The sequence below is a fragment of the Hyla sarda genome, chromosome 2 (assembly GCF_029499605.1).
Source record: "Hyla sarda isolate aHylSar1 chromosome 2, aHylSar1.hap1, whole genome shotgun sequence".
NCBI lineage: Eukaryota > Metazoa > Chordata > Amphibia > Anura > Hylidae > Hyla > Hyla sarda.
Window position 1 is genome coordinate 322,634,829 of NC_079190.1, and position 17,031 is coordinate 322,651,859.

General features: G+C 41.5%; 1 protein-coding gene across 2 annotated transcripts in view; it reads right to left on the minus strand.

The window, feature by feature from the left end:
- SORT1 (sortilin 1) overlaps nt 1-17,031 on the minus strand; it is a 127,479-nt gene that overhangs the window by 20,333 nt on the left and 90,115 nt on the right. For both annotated transcript variants that reach the window (XM_056557847.1, XM_056557846.1), the window contains exons 15-17: nt 13,169-13,358; nt 12,965-13,081; nt 3,231-3,345 (exon numbers count right to left, since the gene is read on the minus strand). In XM_056557847.1, coding sequence (XP_056413822.1) covers nt 3,231-3,345; nt 12,965-13,081; nt 13,169-13,358 — 422 coding nt within the window. The remainder of the gene's footprint in view (nt 1-3,230; nt 3,346-12,964; nt 13,082-13,168; nt 13,359-17,031) is intronic.

Sequence of the window (17,031 nt, forward strand, 5' to 3'; positions counted from 1 at the left end):
CTGTTGCTAAACTCCCAGCATGGCTTGACAGTCAGTGGCTGTCCGGAAATGCTGGGAGTTGTTGTTTTGCAACAGCTGGAGGCTCTGTTTTGGAAACACTGCCATACAATATGTTTTTCATTTTTATTGGGGGGGGGGGGGGGGGGACACAGTGTAAGGGGGGTATATGTTGTGTTTTACCCTTTATTGTGTGTTAGTGTAGTGGTTTTAGGTTACATTCGCACTGGCGGGTTATGGTGAGTTTCCCCCTAGGAGTTTGCGCTGTGGCGAAAAATTTGCCGCAGCTCAAACCTCAAGCAGGAAACTTACTGTAAACCTGCCTGTGTGAATGTACACTGTACACTGTACATGGTGGGGGGCAAACATGCAGCTGTTTCAAAATTACAACTCCCAGCATGTACTGACAGACCATGCATGCTGGGAGTTGTACTTTTGCAACAGCTGGAGGCACACTGGTTGGAAAACTTTCAGTTAGGTTCTGTTACCAAACTCAGTATTTTCCAACCAATGTGTCTCCAGCTGTTGCAAAACTACAACTCCCAGCATGTACTGATCGCCGAAGGGCATGCTGGGAGATGTAGTTATGCAACAACGGGAGGTACGCAACTACAACTCCCAGCATGCCGAGACAGCCGTTTGCTGTTTGGGCATGCTGGGATTTGCAGTTTTACAACATCTGGAGGGCTACAGTTTAGAGACTAGTGCACAGTGATCTCCAAACTGTGGCCCTCCAGATGTTGCAAAACTACAAATCCCAGCATGCACAGACAGCAAACTGCTGTGTGGGCATGCTAGGAGTTGTAGTTTTGCAAGATCTAGAGGGCTACAGTTTGGAGATCACTGTGCAGTGGTCTCTAAATTGTACACCTCCAGCTGTTGCAAAACTACAACTCCCAGCATGCCCAAACAGCTGTCTGGGCATGCTGGTAGTTGTAGTTTTGCAAAATCTTCAGGGCTATAGTTTAGAGACCACTGTATAGTGGTCAAACTGTAGCCCTCCAGATGTTGCTAGGCAACCCACTGGCTTCCATAGGATCCAGGGAGCCAGCCACATGACATCGCCACCCACCGATCACTGTCGCCCGCAGCCTCCGCAGATTGGCAAGTGACCGTCGGCGCCAGTCTCTGTCGGTTTCCCCGTCCTTTCCCGCCTATTGTGGGTGGGCAGAACGAAAGAAACCGAAAGTAACCCCCCGCCACCGATCTGCTATTGGTCGTCGAGTCTATACGACCAATAGCAGGGATAGGAGGGGTGGCACCCCTGCCACCTCACTCCTATCCCTTCAGGGGGATCGTCTGTGTCTTGGACAACCGCGATCCCCATTATATTCCGAGTCACCATAGACCCGTAATTGCGCAAATCGCAAGTGTGAATTCATTCGTCTACATGAGGGGGGGGGTCTAATGACCCCCCTGGGCATTTGCGCGGGGTGCCTGCTTATCAATATCATTCCCACGGGCGTACAGGTACGTCCTGGGTCCTTAAGTACCAGGGTGTCAGGACGTACCCTTATGCCCTGGGTCCTGAACAGGTTAAAACACTCGTGACCAAGGCTGCACTAAGCCTTTTTGATACATGATACAGGAATGGCACTCAAGTTAGGGCTTGTTTAAAAGTAGGGTGAGCTGTAGCTTTTATTGGTACCTTTCTTTTAAATTCTTAAATTTTTAAAGGAGCTGGGGCAGGGGAGCAACAATTCTGGCTTTTTAAATTGTTTTTTTTTTTTTTTTTTTTTTTTTTTTTACAACATTCACTGTGCAGGATAAAAACTTGTGCTGGAATGCATTCCTCTATTAAAGAGGTAGTCCGACAACACAATTGTGGCATATGGGTGGGATAAAAATGAGAAACAAATAATACCCATCTGCCCCAATCTCCTCACTCAGGTGCCATCAGACCAGGAACACTCAAGTAGATGGACAAGTTTAAATCCAACATGTTTTATCAAAACAGGTAACTGATAACATGTTTAATTGCACACCCCTTAAAATTAAAGCATCAAACTGCAATTAAATGCTTTAAAAAAATTAAAAAAAAAGAGTTAAGTAGCAAAACACAACTTGTTAAATTAGATGCTATGCTGAAGGTCTTGGCGGAAGCATGCCTTAGGAGCAAATTAGGAGAAGCCTACTACACAGTGCTCCATCTGAGCAGTTGTAGAGAGTAGGTAGGGGTCTTCAGAGAGAGTGTCTTTAGAGGAAATGGCCAGGGACAGGACTGAAATGTATTATCTTGAGCTGCTGTGATGTCTGCATTGCTAGAACATTGCAGATGCTGCAGCTAAGAACATGAGCTCTCCCTCCTCCACTTTTTACTTCCTCTGATAGGAATGCTGCTCAAGGGAAGTGCTACAGATGCTGAACAGACAGTCTGAGGGAAGGGGTGGGGCTGGGAGTGGGGGTTAACCAGCAAATCCTTGGTATAAAGGAGTATGGAGCAAATCAGGGTTAACTGTATTACTGTCAAAATGTTGCCCCCATGTACGCAGGGAGGAGGGCCACCTGAGGCAAAGTGCTCATTTTGCCTCATGAATGGTGTGGTCCTGATAATGACCCTTTAAATTTAGGATACATATGCTATATACATTGTATACTAAAGAAATACCACTAGAGTTTATGATTCTATACAAATATCAAATTATATTCCAATAAAAATATTAACATTGTTTAAAATATTACAGGCAGGAATTCCCATACAATTTGAGGCCAGAAGACACAGAATAATTATACCAATTATAATCCAAGTGTAAGATGGATACAGCTCATAAAGTGCATATCAATAGTAGATTCTTGTCCTCCTACCACTAATCTGCCTTTTACTCCAATAGAAATTATATACTATTTATGAGCCTATACAGATCTCTAAGAGTAAATCTATGGTCATGGAGATAAGGTATAGTGGACTTATAACTATATGCATGAATACTGTAATGTCCAATTTACAAAAATGTTAGGCATCTTACCCATTGTAGATCAGTGTCTGCTCACCACCGCTACCCCTACAGCTGTTTCCGCTCCTCCCTAAGCGTGCCCCCTGATAGACTTTTGTGTCTAAATATACTATATACATTTAGCTTTTCTCACATGAAAAGAGTTACAGAATGTCATCAAAGTTGTGAAATCTTACTTGTTCAGTCCCATTTTACTATTGGCAGTTATACAAAGAGGAACAATAGCAAAACAACTAACTATGACCAATTTCTAAAACTATGGTTGGTTAATCCATTTACCTGGGTTTTCGGGGAACTTGCATAAAAGTCATTTGTACATTTCTTCTTCATGTCCATTTCTTCTCTAACAGGGTTTATTCCACCCGTGCACTTATCCCCCGGAATCTTACGGTACCTGTCAGCAAGAAATGTAGTAAATTTTGTCATTATACTATAATCATTACTTAGGCAGTGTGGTGCTTTAATCCACTGCTATTTGTAGACTGTCAAGTACTGTAAAGAGGTGCTCCAGTGAAAAACTTTATTTTTTATTTTTTTATCAACTGGTGCCAGACAGTTAAACATATTTGTAAATTACTTCTATTAAAAATCTTAATCCGTCCTGTACTTATTAGCTGCTGAATACTACAGCAGAAATTATTTTCTTTTTGAAACACAGAGCTGTCTGCTGACATCATGAGCACAGTACTCTCTGTTGACACCTCTGTCCAGAGCAGCATATGTTTGCTATGGGGATTTTCTCCTCTCTGGACAGTTTCCAAAATGGACAGAGATGTCAGCAGATAGCTCTGTGTTTCAAACGGAAAAGAATTTCCACTGTATTAAGCAGCTAATAAGTACAGGGAGGAGTAAGATTTTTTTAATAGAAGTAATTTACAAATCTGTTTAACTTTCTGGCACCAGTTGATTTAAAAAAATAAATAAATAAATAGTTTTTCACCGGAGTACCCCTTTAACTTAAAAGCCGAAGTGTTTATTCCCTACTCTTACCAGTACAGCAAGTTGTAAACATTGTTAGGCTTGAGTTCTTTGTACAGGAAATTATACAGTATACAGTCATGGCCGTAAAAGTTGGCACCCCTGAAATTTTTCACAGAAAAGGATTGCAGCAACACATGTTTTGCTATACACATTTATTCCCTTTGTATGTAATGGAACTAAACCAAAAAAGGGAGGAAAAAAAATAAACTGGACATAATGTGACACCAAACGCCAAAAATGGGCTGGGCAAAATTATTGGCACTCCTTCAATATTGTGGAAAAATAAGATTGTTTCAAACATGTGATGCTCCTTTAAGCTCACCTGGGGCAAGTAACAGGTGTGGGCAATATAAAAATCACTCCTGAAAGCAGATAAAAAGGAATGGACGGAAGAGAAAAATTGATGAAAGGCGTCAACGCAGGATAGTACAGATGGTGGATAAGCAGCCCCAAACAAGTTTCAAAGATATTCAAGCTGTCCTGCAGGCTCAGGGAGCATCAGTGTCAGCGCTAACTATCCGTCGACATTTAAATGAAATGAAACGCTATGACAGGAGACCCAGGAGGACCCCACTGCTAACACAGACATATAAAAGCAAGACTACATTTTACCAAAATGAATTTGATTAAGCCAAAATCCTTCTGGAAAAAAACATCTCGTGGACAGATGAGACTAAGATAGAGCTTTTTGGTAAAACAAATCATTCTAATGTTTACCGAAAATGGAATAAGGCGTACAAAGAAAAGAACACCATACCTTAAGTGAAATATGTTGAAGGTTCAATGATGTTTTGGTGTTTAGCTGCTTCTGGCACTGGGTGCCTTGAATGTGTGCAAGGCATCAGTAAATTGAGGATTAACAATGGATTTTGGGTCGCACTGTACAGCCCAGTGTCAGAAAGCTGGGTTTGCGTCCAAGATCTTGGGTCTTCCAGCAGGACAATGACCTACAACATACATCAAAAAGCACCCAGAAATGGATGGCAACAAAGCGCTGGAGAGTTCTGAAGTGGCCAGCAATGAGTCTAGATCTAAATCCCATTGAACACCTGTGGAGAGATCTTAAAATTGCTATTGGGAAAAGGTGCCCTTCCAATAAGAGAGACCTGGAGCACTTTGCAAAGGAAGAGTGGTCCAACATTCTGGCCGAGAGGTGTAAGAAGCTTATTGATGGTTATAGGAAGCAACTGATTTCAGTTATTTTTTCCAAAGGGTGTGCAGCCACATATTAAGTAAAGGGTGCCAATAATTTTGTCCAGCCCATTTTTGGAGTTTGGTGTGACATTATGTCCAATTTTCTTTTTTCCTCCTTTTTTGGTTTTGTTACAATACACACAAAAGGGAATAAACATGTGTATAGCAAAACATGTGGTAATGCAATCCTTTTCTGTGAGAAATACTTCATTTTCTTGAAAAAATTTAGGGGTGCCAACATTTACTGCCATGAGTGTATAAAAACAAAAATAAACAAACATTTATTTAAACACACACTGCATGAACAAAATCCTGGGACAGCTACACATGATACCTAAAGGTGCTTTTAGGACATTCTAGTCTAAATCTATAGCACATAGGCCAATAATATGGAGTCGATTCTATTGTTGGCACTCTTTCTACAACAATTACCCAGAAGTTTTTCTACAATATTTACCCAGAAGAGCATTTGTCAGGCCAGACACTGAAGTTGGATTAGAGGGCCTGGCTAACAATTTCCATGCTAGTTCCAAGCAAAGGTAAGGATTGGGGTTGGGGATTTGTGTGGGCTCTACCACATCAAACTCACCAAAGAATGCCTATTTGGACCTCGCTTTGCTCACTGGGCAACAGTCATGCTGGAACAGAAAAAGGCCTTCACACAAAATTGGAAGCATTCAATGGTCCAAAACGTGATTCATTACTTCACAGAATGTGTTTCTACTGCTCCACAGTCCAGTGGTGGTGTGCTTTACACAGCTCCATCTAACATCTTATATGAAGGATGCCTCTCCTAAGCACGCTTTAACTTCTTCAGTGTATTTGCAGCTACCACTTCTGCAGGAAGGCTATTCAATGCATCCACTACACTCTCAGTAAAGTAATGCTTTATCCACTTTTTTTATTTGAAAAATCTATTAATTTTAACTATATTACTTCCCCATATGTTCTGACTAGGAAGCAATACACTGTATTGAAAAGCAGCAGCTTATTGTCATAAAAAGTGTGCAAGAAGTGCACTTTTGGGATTGTAGAAGCATGCCTATCAAAAATTTAAAATATTAAAAAAAGAAAAAAAACTATAAGTAGGTCCAGTCGTGACCACTAACTCTGACCAAACAATCAAGACATGATGGAAAGAGAGGGAGAAGCCTGCATCTTTCACCCCTCTCTTTCCATTATGTCCTGATCGTTGGGTCAGAGTTAGTGGTCCCGATTGGACCTATTTATAGTTTTTTTTCTTTGGCAGATACTATTATTCAGTAACATTGTGTCTATTTTTCTCTTATGTCCTACATTTGGTCCACCTGATGAACACCACATTACTCTGTATGCACCTATGCTGGAGGAGGGAAACGCGTTGGGACGGGTGGTGTTCACTTATCAGGATTATACTCTGTATTTGTAGGAATTGATACATTTATCTGCATTGGTTGGTGAGGGTTTAACATTGGAGCTTTACGTGTCTAGCCTCTCTTACCCACCTTCTCTGTGTATTGGTATTTATGTACTTATTTGTATTTATTATACGGACAATCTATTTTATACGCTACTTGTGATTTCTGATAAGACCCTTGCCCAGATGAGGATCTGCAACCATAATACAGGCCATAAGCACATAATTGATTTGCAACGAAGAGCGATTGGAGATTCACGTGCCTATCAAAAGTTTCAGCAAGAGGTATCCCCAGGTCTATTGAAATAGAAAATGCAATACTCAAGTGCTGTAAAAAATAATATACAAAACAATGCCTATGCTATAGCTTAGGAAACATTTTTTTTTATGCAGGCAAGTGTCAAGTTTTCTATTTAAATATACGACAAAAATAAATAAATAAACCTGGCACTACTGTATAAGATCAGCGTTACTGACGTCACCCTTTCCCCAAGAGGTGTCTCACAGTTGCTCTATAACCACGCATTCACTGGTGATGCTCAGCAAGAAAGTCCAAGACACTTCACATCACTTTATCAAAAGTAGGAAAGAATACCAGCGGCAACTCACCAGGATTATCTTCAGGCTTTTATTTTGCTAGTGCAGGGTACAGGCTGCTTCTTCCAGCTCACACAAATACACAATAAATGACCTTTGCTTTATACAGGTAAGTGTGGCGACGTCAGCTGGAGCAAGGCGCCAAATGATGCCGAATCTGGCACACAGGTTAAATACATCACCACATCCCCATGGCGACGGGCGTACACCGGCGCAGAACAGGAAACCTTATTCTGCCCCGGAGTCCCTCCAGCCAGCCACAAGTCACGGCGCAACGCCAAACTCATGAATATACATACAGCGCAGTTAACCAGCTCTCAATTAGAGCTCATTTCCCTGGATACAGGCAACATCAAGCCAGGATGGGCTAAAATAGCCGTTCCATGCCAGCGAGATCCCATAGCCAGGGAGATCACCTCTACGTTAAAAAAAGAAGGGACTCAGGGTAGCACAATTTAAAGGGCATTAAACAATAACCTTAATCTTACTGTCAGCATAAAATAGATCAAACTATCTTGAAAAATGAAAATACAAGTGAAAAAAGTGTTTAAAAACAAATGTTATTAACAAAAAAAAAAAAAAAAAAAGCTCATGTCCACTTTATCATTAAGGCCTAATGGACCCATTGCATCCGTTCTCAGGATCCAAAGTGCCTCTTTCTGTAAAACTAATTTTCCTCTATTCCCCCATTCTTTGGGTGACTCACTACTTCTATACATGAAAAACTCAAGACTCTAGAATCAACACCATGGGGGAGATTTCTCAAAACCTGTCCAGAGGAAAAAGTTGCCAAGTTGCCCATGGCAACCAGATTGCCTCTTCCATTTTTAACAAGGCCTCTGAAAAATGAAAGAAGCAATCTGATTGGTTGCTATGGGCAACTTTTCCTCTGGACAGGTTTTGAGAAATCTCCCCCCATGTACTTTTCTGATGTGGTCAATAAGTCGTGGACAGCCCACTCCTGTTTCAATAGATTTCATATGCTCCCTAACTCTCACACACAGGTTCCTTATCATCTTATCTATATAAAACCTACCACAAGAACAGGTGAGAATACACACAATGAACTTGGTCTTACAAGTGATTGTTTCACTTCCCAATAGATCCCCCCCCAATATTGATACATTTAGCTTCCTGATTAAAACGGCATTGGGTACACTGTTTACATTTGAAATTACCCTGTGGCTTCTAACCAGTTTTTTGAGGGATTAGAGAATCGATCGGTACCCAGCAGGTTATTTAATGTTTTATTTCTATGGTAAGAGAAAAGAGGTTGATTTTAAGCTACCTCACCCACTGTCTTCTACACTATTTCTGGGGGGGGGGGTAACCTCTATCAGACGTTCACTTAATTCTTTAGCTGGGACTTCAAAAGATTTTACTGTACTATTTAGGCGTTCCAACCTGACAAATTGACTAAATGGGATCTCTTGATACGAGGGGGGTGACTGCTGTCACGGAAAGTGCATTCACAGCCGCTGGTTTTCTATAACCGCTAGTAACCAATTTCTGGTCAGCTATCTCCAACCCTCACGTCAAGAAATTCTAGACTATCACCTTCGAAAACCAAGGTAAATCTCATTCATATCACCATTGTTATTTAGAAACTCTACAAATTAATCAAATTGGGTCTAATGAGCACGCTACCGACGTGTCCATTGCCGTCCCTGAGTCTCGCCAAATGTGAAGGCATTATGTGACAATATAGCTAAAGATTCACAGATAAATTCCATAAAAGCCTCTTTCCCCAAATCAACAAGAAAGTCTCTGATAACCTGGGCCCCCAAAGAATGGGGGATCCGGGTATAGACGCTCTCTACCTCGATGAAATCCAGGTCAAATCCAGGTTGACAAGGGACTGCACTGAGGGTTTTTAAGAACTCCACTGTATCCTTCAAATAAGTGGGTAACCCTGATAATATGGGCCTAAGCAGCCAGTCTATATATTTGGAAAGCCCCTGTCACTGAGCCAATCCTGGAGACGTTTGGGCGCCCCGGGGGATGGCTCAGCGACTTGTTTATTTTTGGTAATTGATACCAGTACGGCTTACTGGGACTCTTTAGTAGTGATCTGGTTGAAGTTTTATTAGACAATAGTACCTCTTTCTGCATGACGTCTTGGTAAAGACTGTAACAAATAATGGTATCTAGTGGTGGGATCCTCCTTTAATTTGGTATATACTCTGGTATCATTTAATTGCCGCAAGGCCTCTTCCTCATACTTTTCTCTCGTGAGTACAAATATATTACCTCTTTTATCTGCTTTTCTAAAGATTAACAGGGACATTTATCATCGTTGCTTTGGTAAGCGAGTTCTGTAGGGGGTTGATAAATTTGGCTTACATAAGCAAAAAACAATAAATCACTTTTGAATACCTTTTTTTAGCGCACACAAGCAAAAACCAATAAATTACTTCAGAACACCACTTTGTCACCCCACCTCAAGTCTCAGCTATGAAAATAAATATGGAATATATATATATATATATATATATATATATATATATATATATATATATATATATATATATATATATAAATATAAATGTAATTTATGTGAATATTTATTACATTTTTTATTTTACAACTTTTTTCCCCCTGAATGTACTAACCCATTTTTTGTTTGTTTATTTTTATTCTCATTTCAGATCTGTTTATCCTGTGGACTTCTTCAGATTCGGTGGACTGTGATGAACCATGTTTTTTTGGTTTAATATATAAAAATGTTTCATGAGGGGGGGGGGGGGGGGAGTGTTTTTTGGGAATTAAAGTTTTTTTAAACGTGTTGCTTTTTTTTTTATTTACTTTTGAGGCTTAGTAGTGGAAGCGGTCTTATTGACCGAATCCATTATTAAGCCGGGGCTTAGCGCACTGACTTCCCCCCACTACCTTTCAGTGAGGACATGCTGGAAGTTGTAGGTGCAGCGGTGAGCGGGCCGGTGGTAGATGCAGGCCGGCCGGCTCCCCGGAATATGAAACTAGAGTGTAATCTCATACTTCTCAGTCTGAGCTGTGATTGGCTGATCGGTCTCGGCCAATCACAGCTCAGACCGAGAAATATGAGATTACACTGTAGTTTCATATTCCGGGGAGCCAGCCAGCCTGCATCGACCACCGGCCCGCTCACCGCTGCACCTACAACTCCCAGCATGTCCTCACTGAAAGGACATGCTGGGAGTTGTAGTCCTGTAACAGCAAGCGGCAGAGTGGGAGATGTACAGGCGGCAAAATGAAGCTGACCAGCAGCGGAGGAAAGATAAGCGGCGAAGGAAAGATAAGTGGGGGGTTGCGGAAGATTACCGGGCAGGGGGGAGACTAGCTGGGTGGACTGGCGGCAGAGGAAAGTTAAGTGGGTGGGTGCGGGGGGGGGGATGGTGTTGCGGGTAAAATGGAGGCCAGGCGGCTGCACAGTGATGCCAGCCAAGGCTCCTTTGTACAGCTGTGATTTTATATTTCCCGCTGGAGCCAAGGTCTTGGCTCCCAGCGGGAAATATAAAATCCCGCTCTCCAAAGTACGTTTTGTAAGCCAGCTCCAGGCTTGCTTACATTTACGCTGCTTTGGAGGTGGTTGCGACTTTTTGTGCGACTTTCGCAGTTGACAAATCTCTGACCACTAAAACTGAAAACTTAAATTTACTTTGTTAAGCTCTTTTGTTCATTTTTGCTTACAGCCAAAAGTCGCACAAAAATTTCCCTTGATAAGTCTCCCCCTAATTTTTTGGCCGAGTGCAACCACTTAACTGCTCTTTCTTCACCCAGGATAAATTAGTGCCTTCACATCTTTTTTCACTAACATCGTAAATAAATCTAATGTACTTCCTGGTTGGAGGGGAGGACAAAAAGTAGATTTCTTCCCCCCAGAAAATACAATCTCCTTGGTACTGATATTAGTGCAAGCTGAAACAGAATCTGCCTCTAATTCAACCAGAAGTTTAGCCCCCTCAATCACATCCTCCTCCAAATTAGTAGTTACACTAAAGCCCACTGGACCACCATTTAATAGACCAACTTTAACCCCTTAAGGACCAAGGACATATGAGTACGTCCTTGGTCCAGCTCCCGTGATTTAACGCGGGGTCCCACGGTGACCCCGCATCATATCACGGCGGGCCCAGCATCATAGTGAAGCCGGACCCGCCTCTAAAAGTGCGCGGCACTGATCGTGGTGCCACGCGCTATTAACCCTTCAGCCGCGCGATCAAAGTAAAAGTGCCCGGCTAGCTCAGGGAGCTGTTCGGGATCGCCGCGGTATAATCGCGGCATGCCGAACAGCTGTACTACAGGAGGAAGGTCTCTTACCTTCCTTCCTGCAGTCCGATCGCCGATTGAATGCTTCAAGTCTAAGATCCAGGCTTGAGCAATCAATCGCCGAAAACACTGATCATTGCATCTCTATGGAGATGCATTGAACAGTGTTAAAGATCAGTAAGTGCTATGTTATAGCCCCCTATGGGGGCTATAATATTGCAAAAAAAAAAAAAAAGTGTAAAAAAATCATTAACCCTTTGAATTATCCCTTCACCTAATAAAAGTTTGAATTACCCGGCATTTCCAATCATTTAAAAAAAAATAAAAATAATGTGTAAAAACAAAAACAAACATATGTGGTATCGCCGCGTGCGGAAATGTCGGAATTAAAAAAATATACCGCTAATTAAACCGCACGGTCAATGGCGTACGCGCAAAAAAATTCCAAAGTCCAAAATAGTGTATTTTTGGTCACTTTTTAGATGATGAAAAGATGAATAAAAAGCGATCAAAAAGTCAGATCAATGCAAAAATGGTACCGACAAAAACTTCAGATCACAGCGCACAAAAATGAACCCTCATAGCGCTCTGAACACGGAAAAATAAAAAAGTTATAGGGGTCAGAAGATGACAATTTTAAACGTATAAATTTTCCTGCATGTAGTTATGATTTTTTCTCAAGTAATACAAAATCAAACCTATATAAGTAGGGAATCATTTTAACCGTATGGACCTAGAGAATTAAGATAAGGTGTCATTTTTACCGAAAATGTACTACGTAGAAACGGAAGCCCCCAAAAGTTACAAAATGGCTGTATTTTTTCAATTTTGTCGCACAATGATTTTTTTTCCCGTTTCGCCGTAGATTTTTGGGTAAAATGACTGATATCATTACAAAGTAGAATTGGTGGCGCAAAAGATAAGCCATAATACAGATAAGCCAAGATAAGACAGTTTAAATTTAAAGAGTTATGATTTTTTAAAGGTAAGGAGGAAAAAACGAAAGCGCAAAAATGGAAAAACACCCGATCCTTAAGGGGTTAAATGTTGGTCCATTGGGCTTTAATGCGATGGATATTCATAAGTTGGGCCTTGCACCCGCCTTGTGGCTGGCTGGCGGGGCTCCGGGCAGTATCAGGTTTCCTGTTCTGCGCCGGCGTCCGTCTCTTGCCATGGGGATGCAGTGATTTACTTAACCTGTAGGTGTGTCAGATAGGTGAGCGTAGGCTGATGATTCGTCATCACTTGGCGCCTGGCTCCGGCCGACATCACCACACTCACCTGTATAAAGCAAAGGTCATTCATTGTGTATTTGTGTGAGCCGGAAGAAGCACTTCTCATGCCTGTACTAGCAAAATAAAAGCCTGAAGCCGGTAAGTTGCCGCTGGTATTCTTTCCTACTTTGATAAGTTTATATTTGAATAGATAATGATTTCTTCAGTAAATAGCAGAGACTGCAGGGGAGTATGCTTAGTTTTTTAGATTTTATTTTTAAAGCACCACAACTATATTTTAAAAAGGAACCTGCCTAACTGAAATACCCCTTTTTTTCTTCTGATATGTCTCAGTGGCAGCAATTTTGCAATATGATACTAACCCAAGAGTTGTTAGTTTCTCCTCTTCTCCATTTATACACAGATCAAGCTCATGGCCCTTGAGTTCAGGCTGCTCAACACATGTTGAGTCATTTTCTTTACGAAAATACCCAAAATCACTATGAAAAAAGAAAACCAGTAAGTTTCCAAACTTCACTAACTCAAAAATACAAAATGTAGCATAGTATGCATGTTGCCGACATTACCACATGTAGTCATCCAAAGTGCAATCACAGTTCACAGATTCCCGGCTCACTAGATAATCCCGGCCATTCCGGCACATGGAGGATTTCTTAAGGCGCTGATAGTGTTCCTTATAACCCAAAACACACCCATCAGATGGTGCGCCTGGGTCTGTAGAGTGTGCAAGCCATGTGGTATAATCTTTATCTTCACCTAATAAAATATGTAAAAAATAAAATTATATAAACATATACACACACACACAGATACACGCACACAAAACAGCCATACCATTAAAACTAACTTGCTATCACCTCTAGTCGAGGTATGTACTCCAAAAAAGTTCTTAAAGGTATCCTGTGGTATCTGGCACCAAGATGTTAGCAGCAGATCCTTTAAGTTCATTAAGTCATAAAGTGCGATCTTCATGAATAGACTTGTTTTTCCAGCATATGCCACAAATGCTCAATCTGACTGTGATCTGGGCCATCCATTCATGAACAATATCTTGTCATTAAAGGGATAGTCTAGGATTAGAACTACATGGCTTGTTTAGAAAAAAAAAATTTTAAAGTGCAAAACCTGTCCACAGGTAGTATTGCAGCTTAGCTTCATTCACTTTATTGGAGCTGAGCTGCAATACTGGATAGTCTATGGTCATGTGCGATGCTTTTTATAGGGAGAGAATGTTATTGCCAGGGTTTTAAGCTTTGATTCTGCTGCATGCCTCAAATTAGATTAAAAGGGATATGCCCAACTGAATGATCCTATCTATCCTTTCCCTTGGAAAAATATTTAGGTTTTACAAAAACTTTTACCAAATTTGTTGCCTTCCCCAGATATCTATATTTTCCTCCTCTTATCTGCTCGTCGTCTAGGTTACTGGGCACCGTTTAAAGCAGGGGTAGAACTGGCGACGCTGCTGGGGACACTCTCCTGGATACCTCAGTATATATCTGTGCATGGGAACAGAACTATGACATTTGGCTACCCAAACATACACTATACAGCCTCTGTGCATATTCTTACTCGGTGATAAAAAGGACCTGGGAGTGCTTACCTTTAAAGTAAGCACGGGAGAAGCAGTAGGACAGTAACTATAGTGTGCAAGTCTGTATGTTACTGTGTCTACATATGTGTGTACATGCATAAGATAATGGCCCTTATTTACTAAGAGTGGAGTGTGGGTTTCTTTGTGGGATTTAATTCCCTACAATTTATTTTCCACGGTATTTACTAAGGTTTCCCTACATTTTCCACTTTCCCTACACTTTGCTTTTTTTTTTTTTTTATACATGCTCCGATCGGTCTTGTTTTTCTCAGCTCAAATCCAACACATTTTATGTGGAAACCTTAGTAAATATGTTGGGTTTTTGTGAAAATGTCGGGAACGCGCCCCTTTTCTGAGACCACACCCCCTTTTCGGGTTTTCTTAGCAAAATGGTGAGTTAGTCGGGTTTTTTCAATTCTGGCGCAAACTCTGGCGCAGACAGAATTTCTGGCGCAATGCGACAGATTCTGGCGCACAACCTGACAAAACATGTCGGGTTTGCAATAGTAAATGAGGGCCAATGTGCATGTATGTGTAAGGGAAACCGAGTGCTGCTGGCTTGATCTTTGTAGGACTGCCCACACATAGCAGAGCTTGCTGCAAGACAGAGTAGGTAAAAGGAGTTAGGAATAGTCCTTTGAGCAATATCTTTGCCACAAGGTTGTGCACTAGTGTTCAAAAATGTTTAGGATGGTGGCACATGTCCACTACATTCACATGTACAGTCATGGCCGTAAATGTTGGCACCCCTGAATTTTTTTAAGAAAATGAAATATTTCTCACAGAAAAGGATTGCAGTAACCCTTGTTTTGCCATGCACATGTTTATTCCCTTTGTGTGTATTGGAACTAAACCAAAAAGGGAGGGAAAAAAGCAAATTGGACATAATGTCACACCAAACTCCAAAAATGGTCTGGACAAAATTATTGGCACCCTTTCAAAATTGTGGAAAAATAAGATTTTTTTTTAAGCATGTGATGCTCCTTTAACCCCTTAAGGACCGACCCATTTTCTACCTCTATGACCAGGCTCTTTTTTTATCTCTTTAAATGGTAATAACTATTTTTCTGAGCAGAGCGATTCTGAGATTGTTTTTTCGTGACATATTGTACTTTATATAACTAGTGCATTTTATGATACATGAAGTAATCTTTGTGAAAAACGTAAAAATATTGTGAAAAACTAGAACATTTCTGACGTTTTTTTTCTTTTTTTTATGGTGTACACTGTGCGGTAAAACTGATGTTATATTTATTCTGTGGGTCAGTACGATTATGGCGATACCCATTTTATATAGCTTTCTATGTTTTTTCCTTTTCTGAGCAAAATTATTTTTCTGTCATTCATTTTCCAACAGCCGTAACTTTTTTATTTTTCCTCCGACGCCATTGAGTAAGGGCTTGTTTTTTTGCGGGATGATCTGTACTTTCTATTGGTATAATTTTTGTGCTATGTGCTACCTTTTGATCTTTTTTATTCCGTTATTTGTACCAAAATTGGTGAATTTTGTGCTTTTATTTTTTTTATTTTTTTTACGGCGTTCACTGTGCGGGATAATTTACATTATAGTTTTATAGTACACGTCATTACGGACATGGCAATACCTATTACGTACAGTAACCCCCTGACATGCGATGGCCCCGACATATGATCAAATCGACATACGATGGCCTCTCAGAGGCCATCGCATGTCGATGTCAGCATCGACATACGATGCTTTTATATGTCGGAGCCATCGCATACTATATACTGCTATCCGACAACGCAAAATGCTTAAGCTGCTGTCGGATAGCAGTTTAAGCATCCCGGATAGGTTCACTTACCTATCCCCGCTGCTCTGGCTCCACTTCGCGATCCTCCGGCGTTTTCTGCATCGCCGTCCCGGAGCCGCAACGTAATAACGTCACCAGAAAGCGAGGCCCGGACCCCGGAGAAGATGCGGAAAAAGCCGGAGGATCCCGAAGAAGACGCCGGAGCAGCAGGACAGCATCGGGAGCCCCTGGGACAGCATCGGGAGCAGTGAGGACGCGGTCCGGAGCAGCGGGGACAGGTGAATATAACTTCCTATACTTAACATTGCACAAATCCCTCAACATACGATGGATTCGACAAACGATGGGTCGTTTGGAACGAATTACCATCGTATGTTGAGGGACCACTGTATGATTTGTGTTTTTGGTGATAATACAGGGCTTTTATTGGGAAAGGGGCATTTATTTTTTACACTTCATACTTTTAATGAAGAACTTTTTGTTTAATTTTTTACATTTTTTACAGGTTATACTATGATGCAATACATTTGTACTGCAGCACAGTATAACCTGATGAGCTGCAGACACTACAGCCTGTGCGATCCAGCCTCTGGCTGGATCTCACAGGCTTCCGTAGTATGCATACAGGAGGTCATGATCTGACCTCCTGCTGCCATAGCAACCAACAGCGACCCGCAATTGTATCATGGCGGCGCCGCCATTTGAGAACAGGGGGAGAGCACTCCCCCTGTCAACACCATAGATGCCGTGATCAGGATTGATCACGGCATCTATGGGGTTAATGCTGCCGGGACCTGCGCGATTGCGGCTCCGGCAGCTGTGGCGGGACTACGGCTGTGATTGACAGCCAGGTCCCGTTGCCGATCTCCTGCGCTGCCCGCGGCAATTCCGGAGATGGTTATGACGTATGCATATGTAATTGCGCGAACATGTTGGATGATTGGACGTATGCATATGTCCTATAGCGGGAAGGGGTTAAACTCACCAGGTGTGGGCAATATAAAAAAAAAAAAAAATCACACCTGAAAGCAGATAAAAAGGAGAGACGTTCACTTAGTCTTTG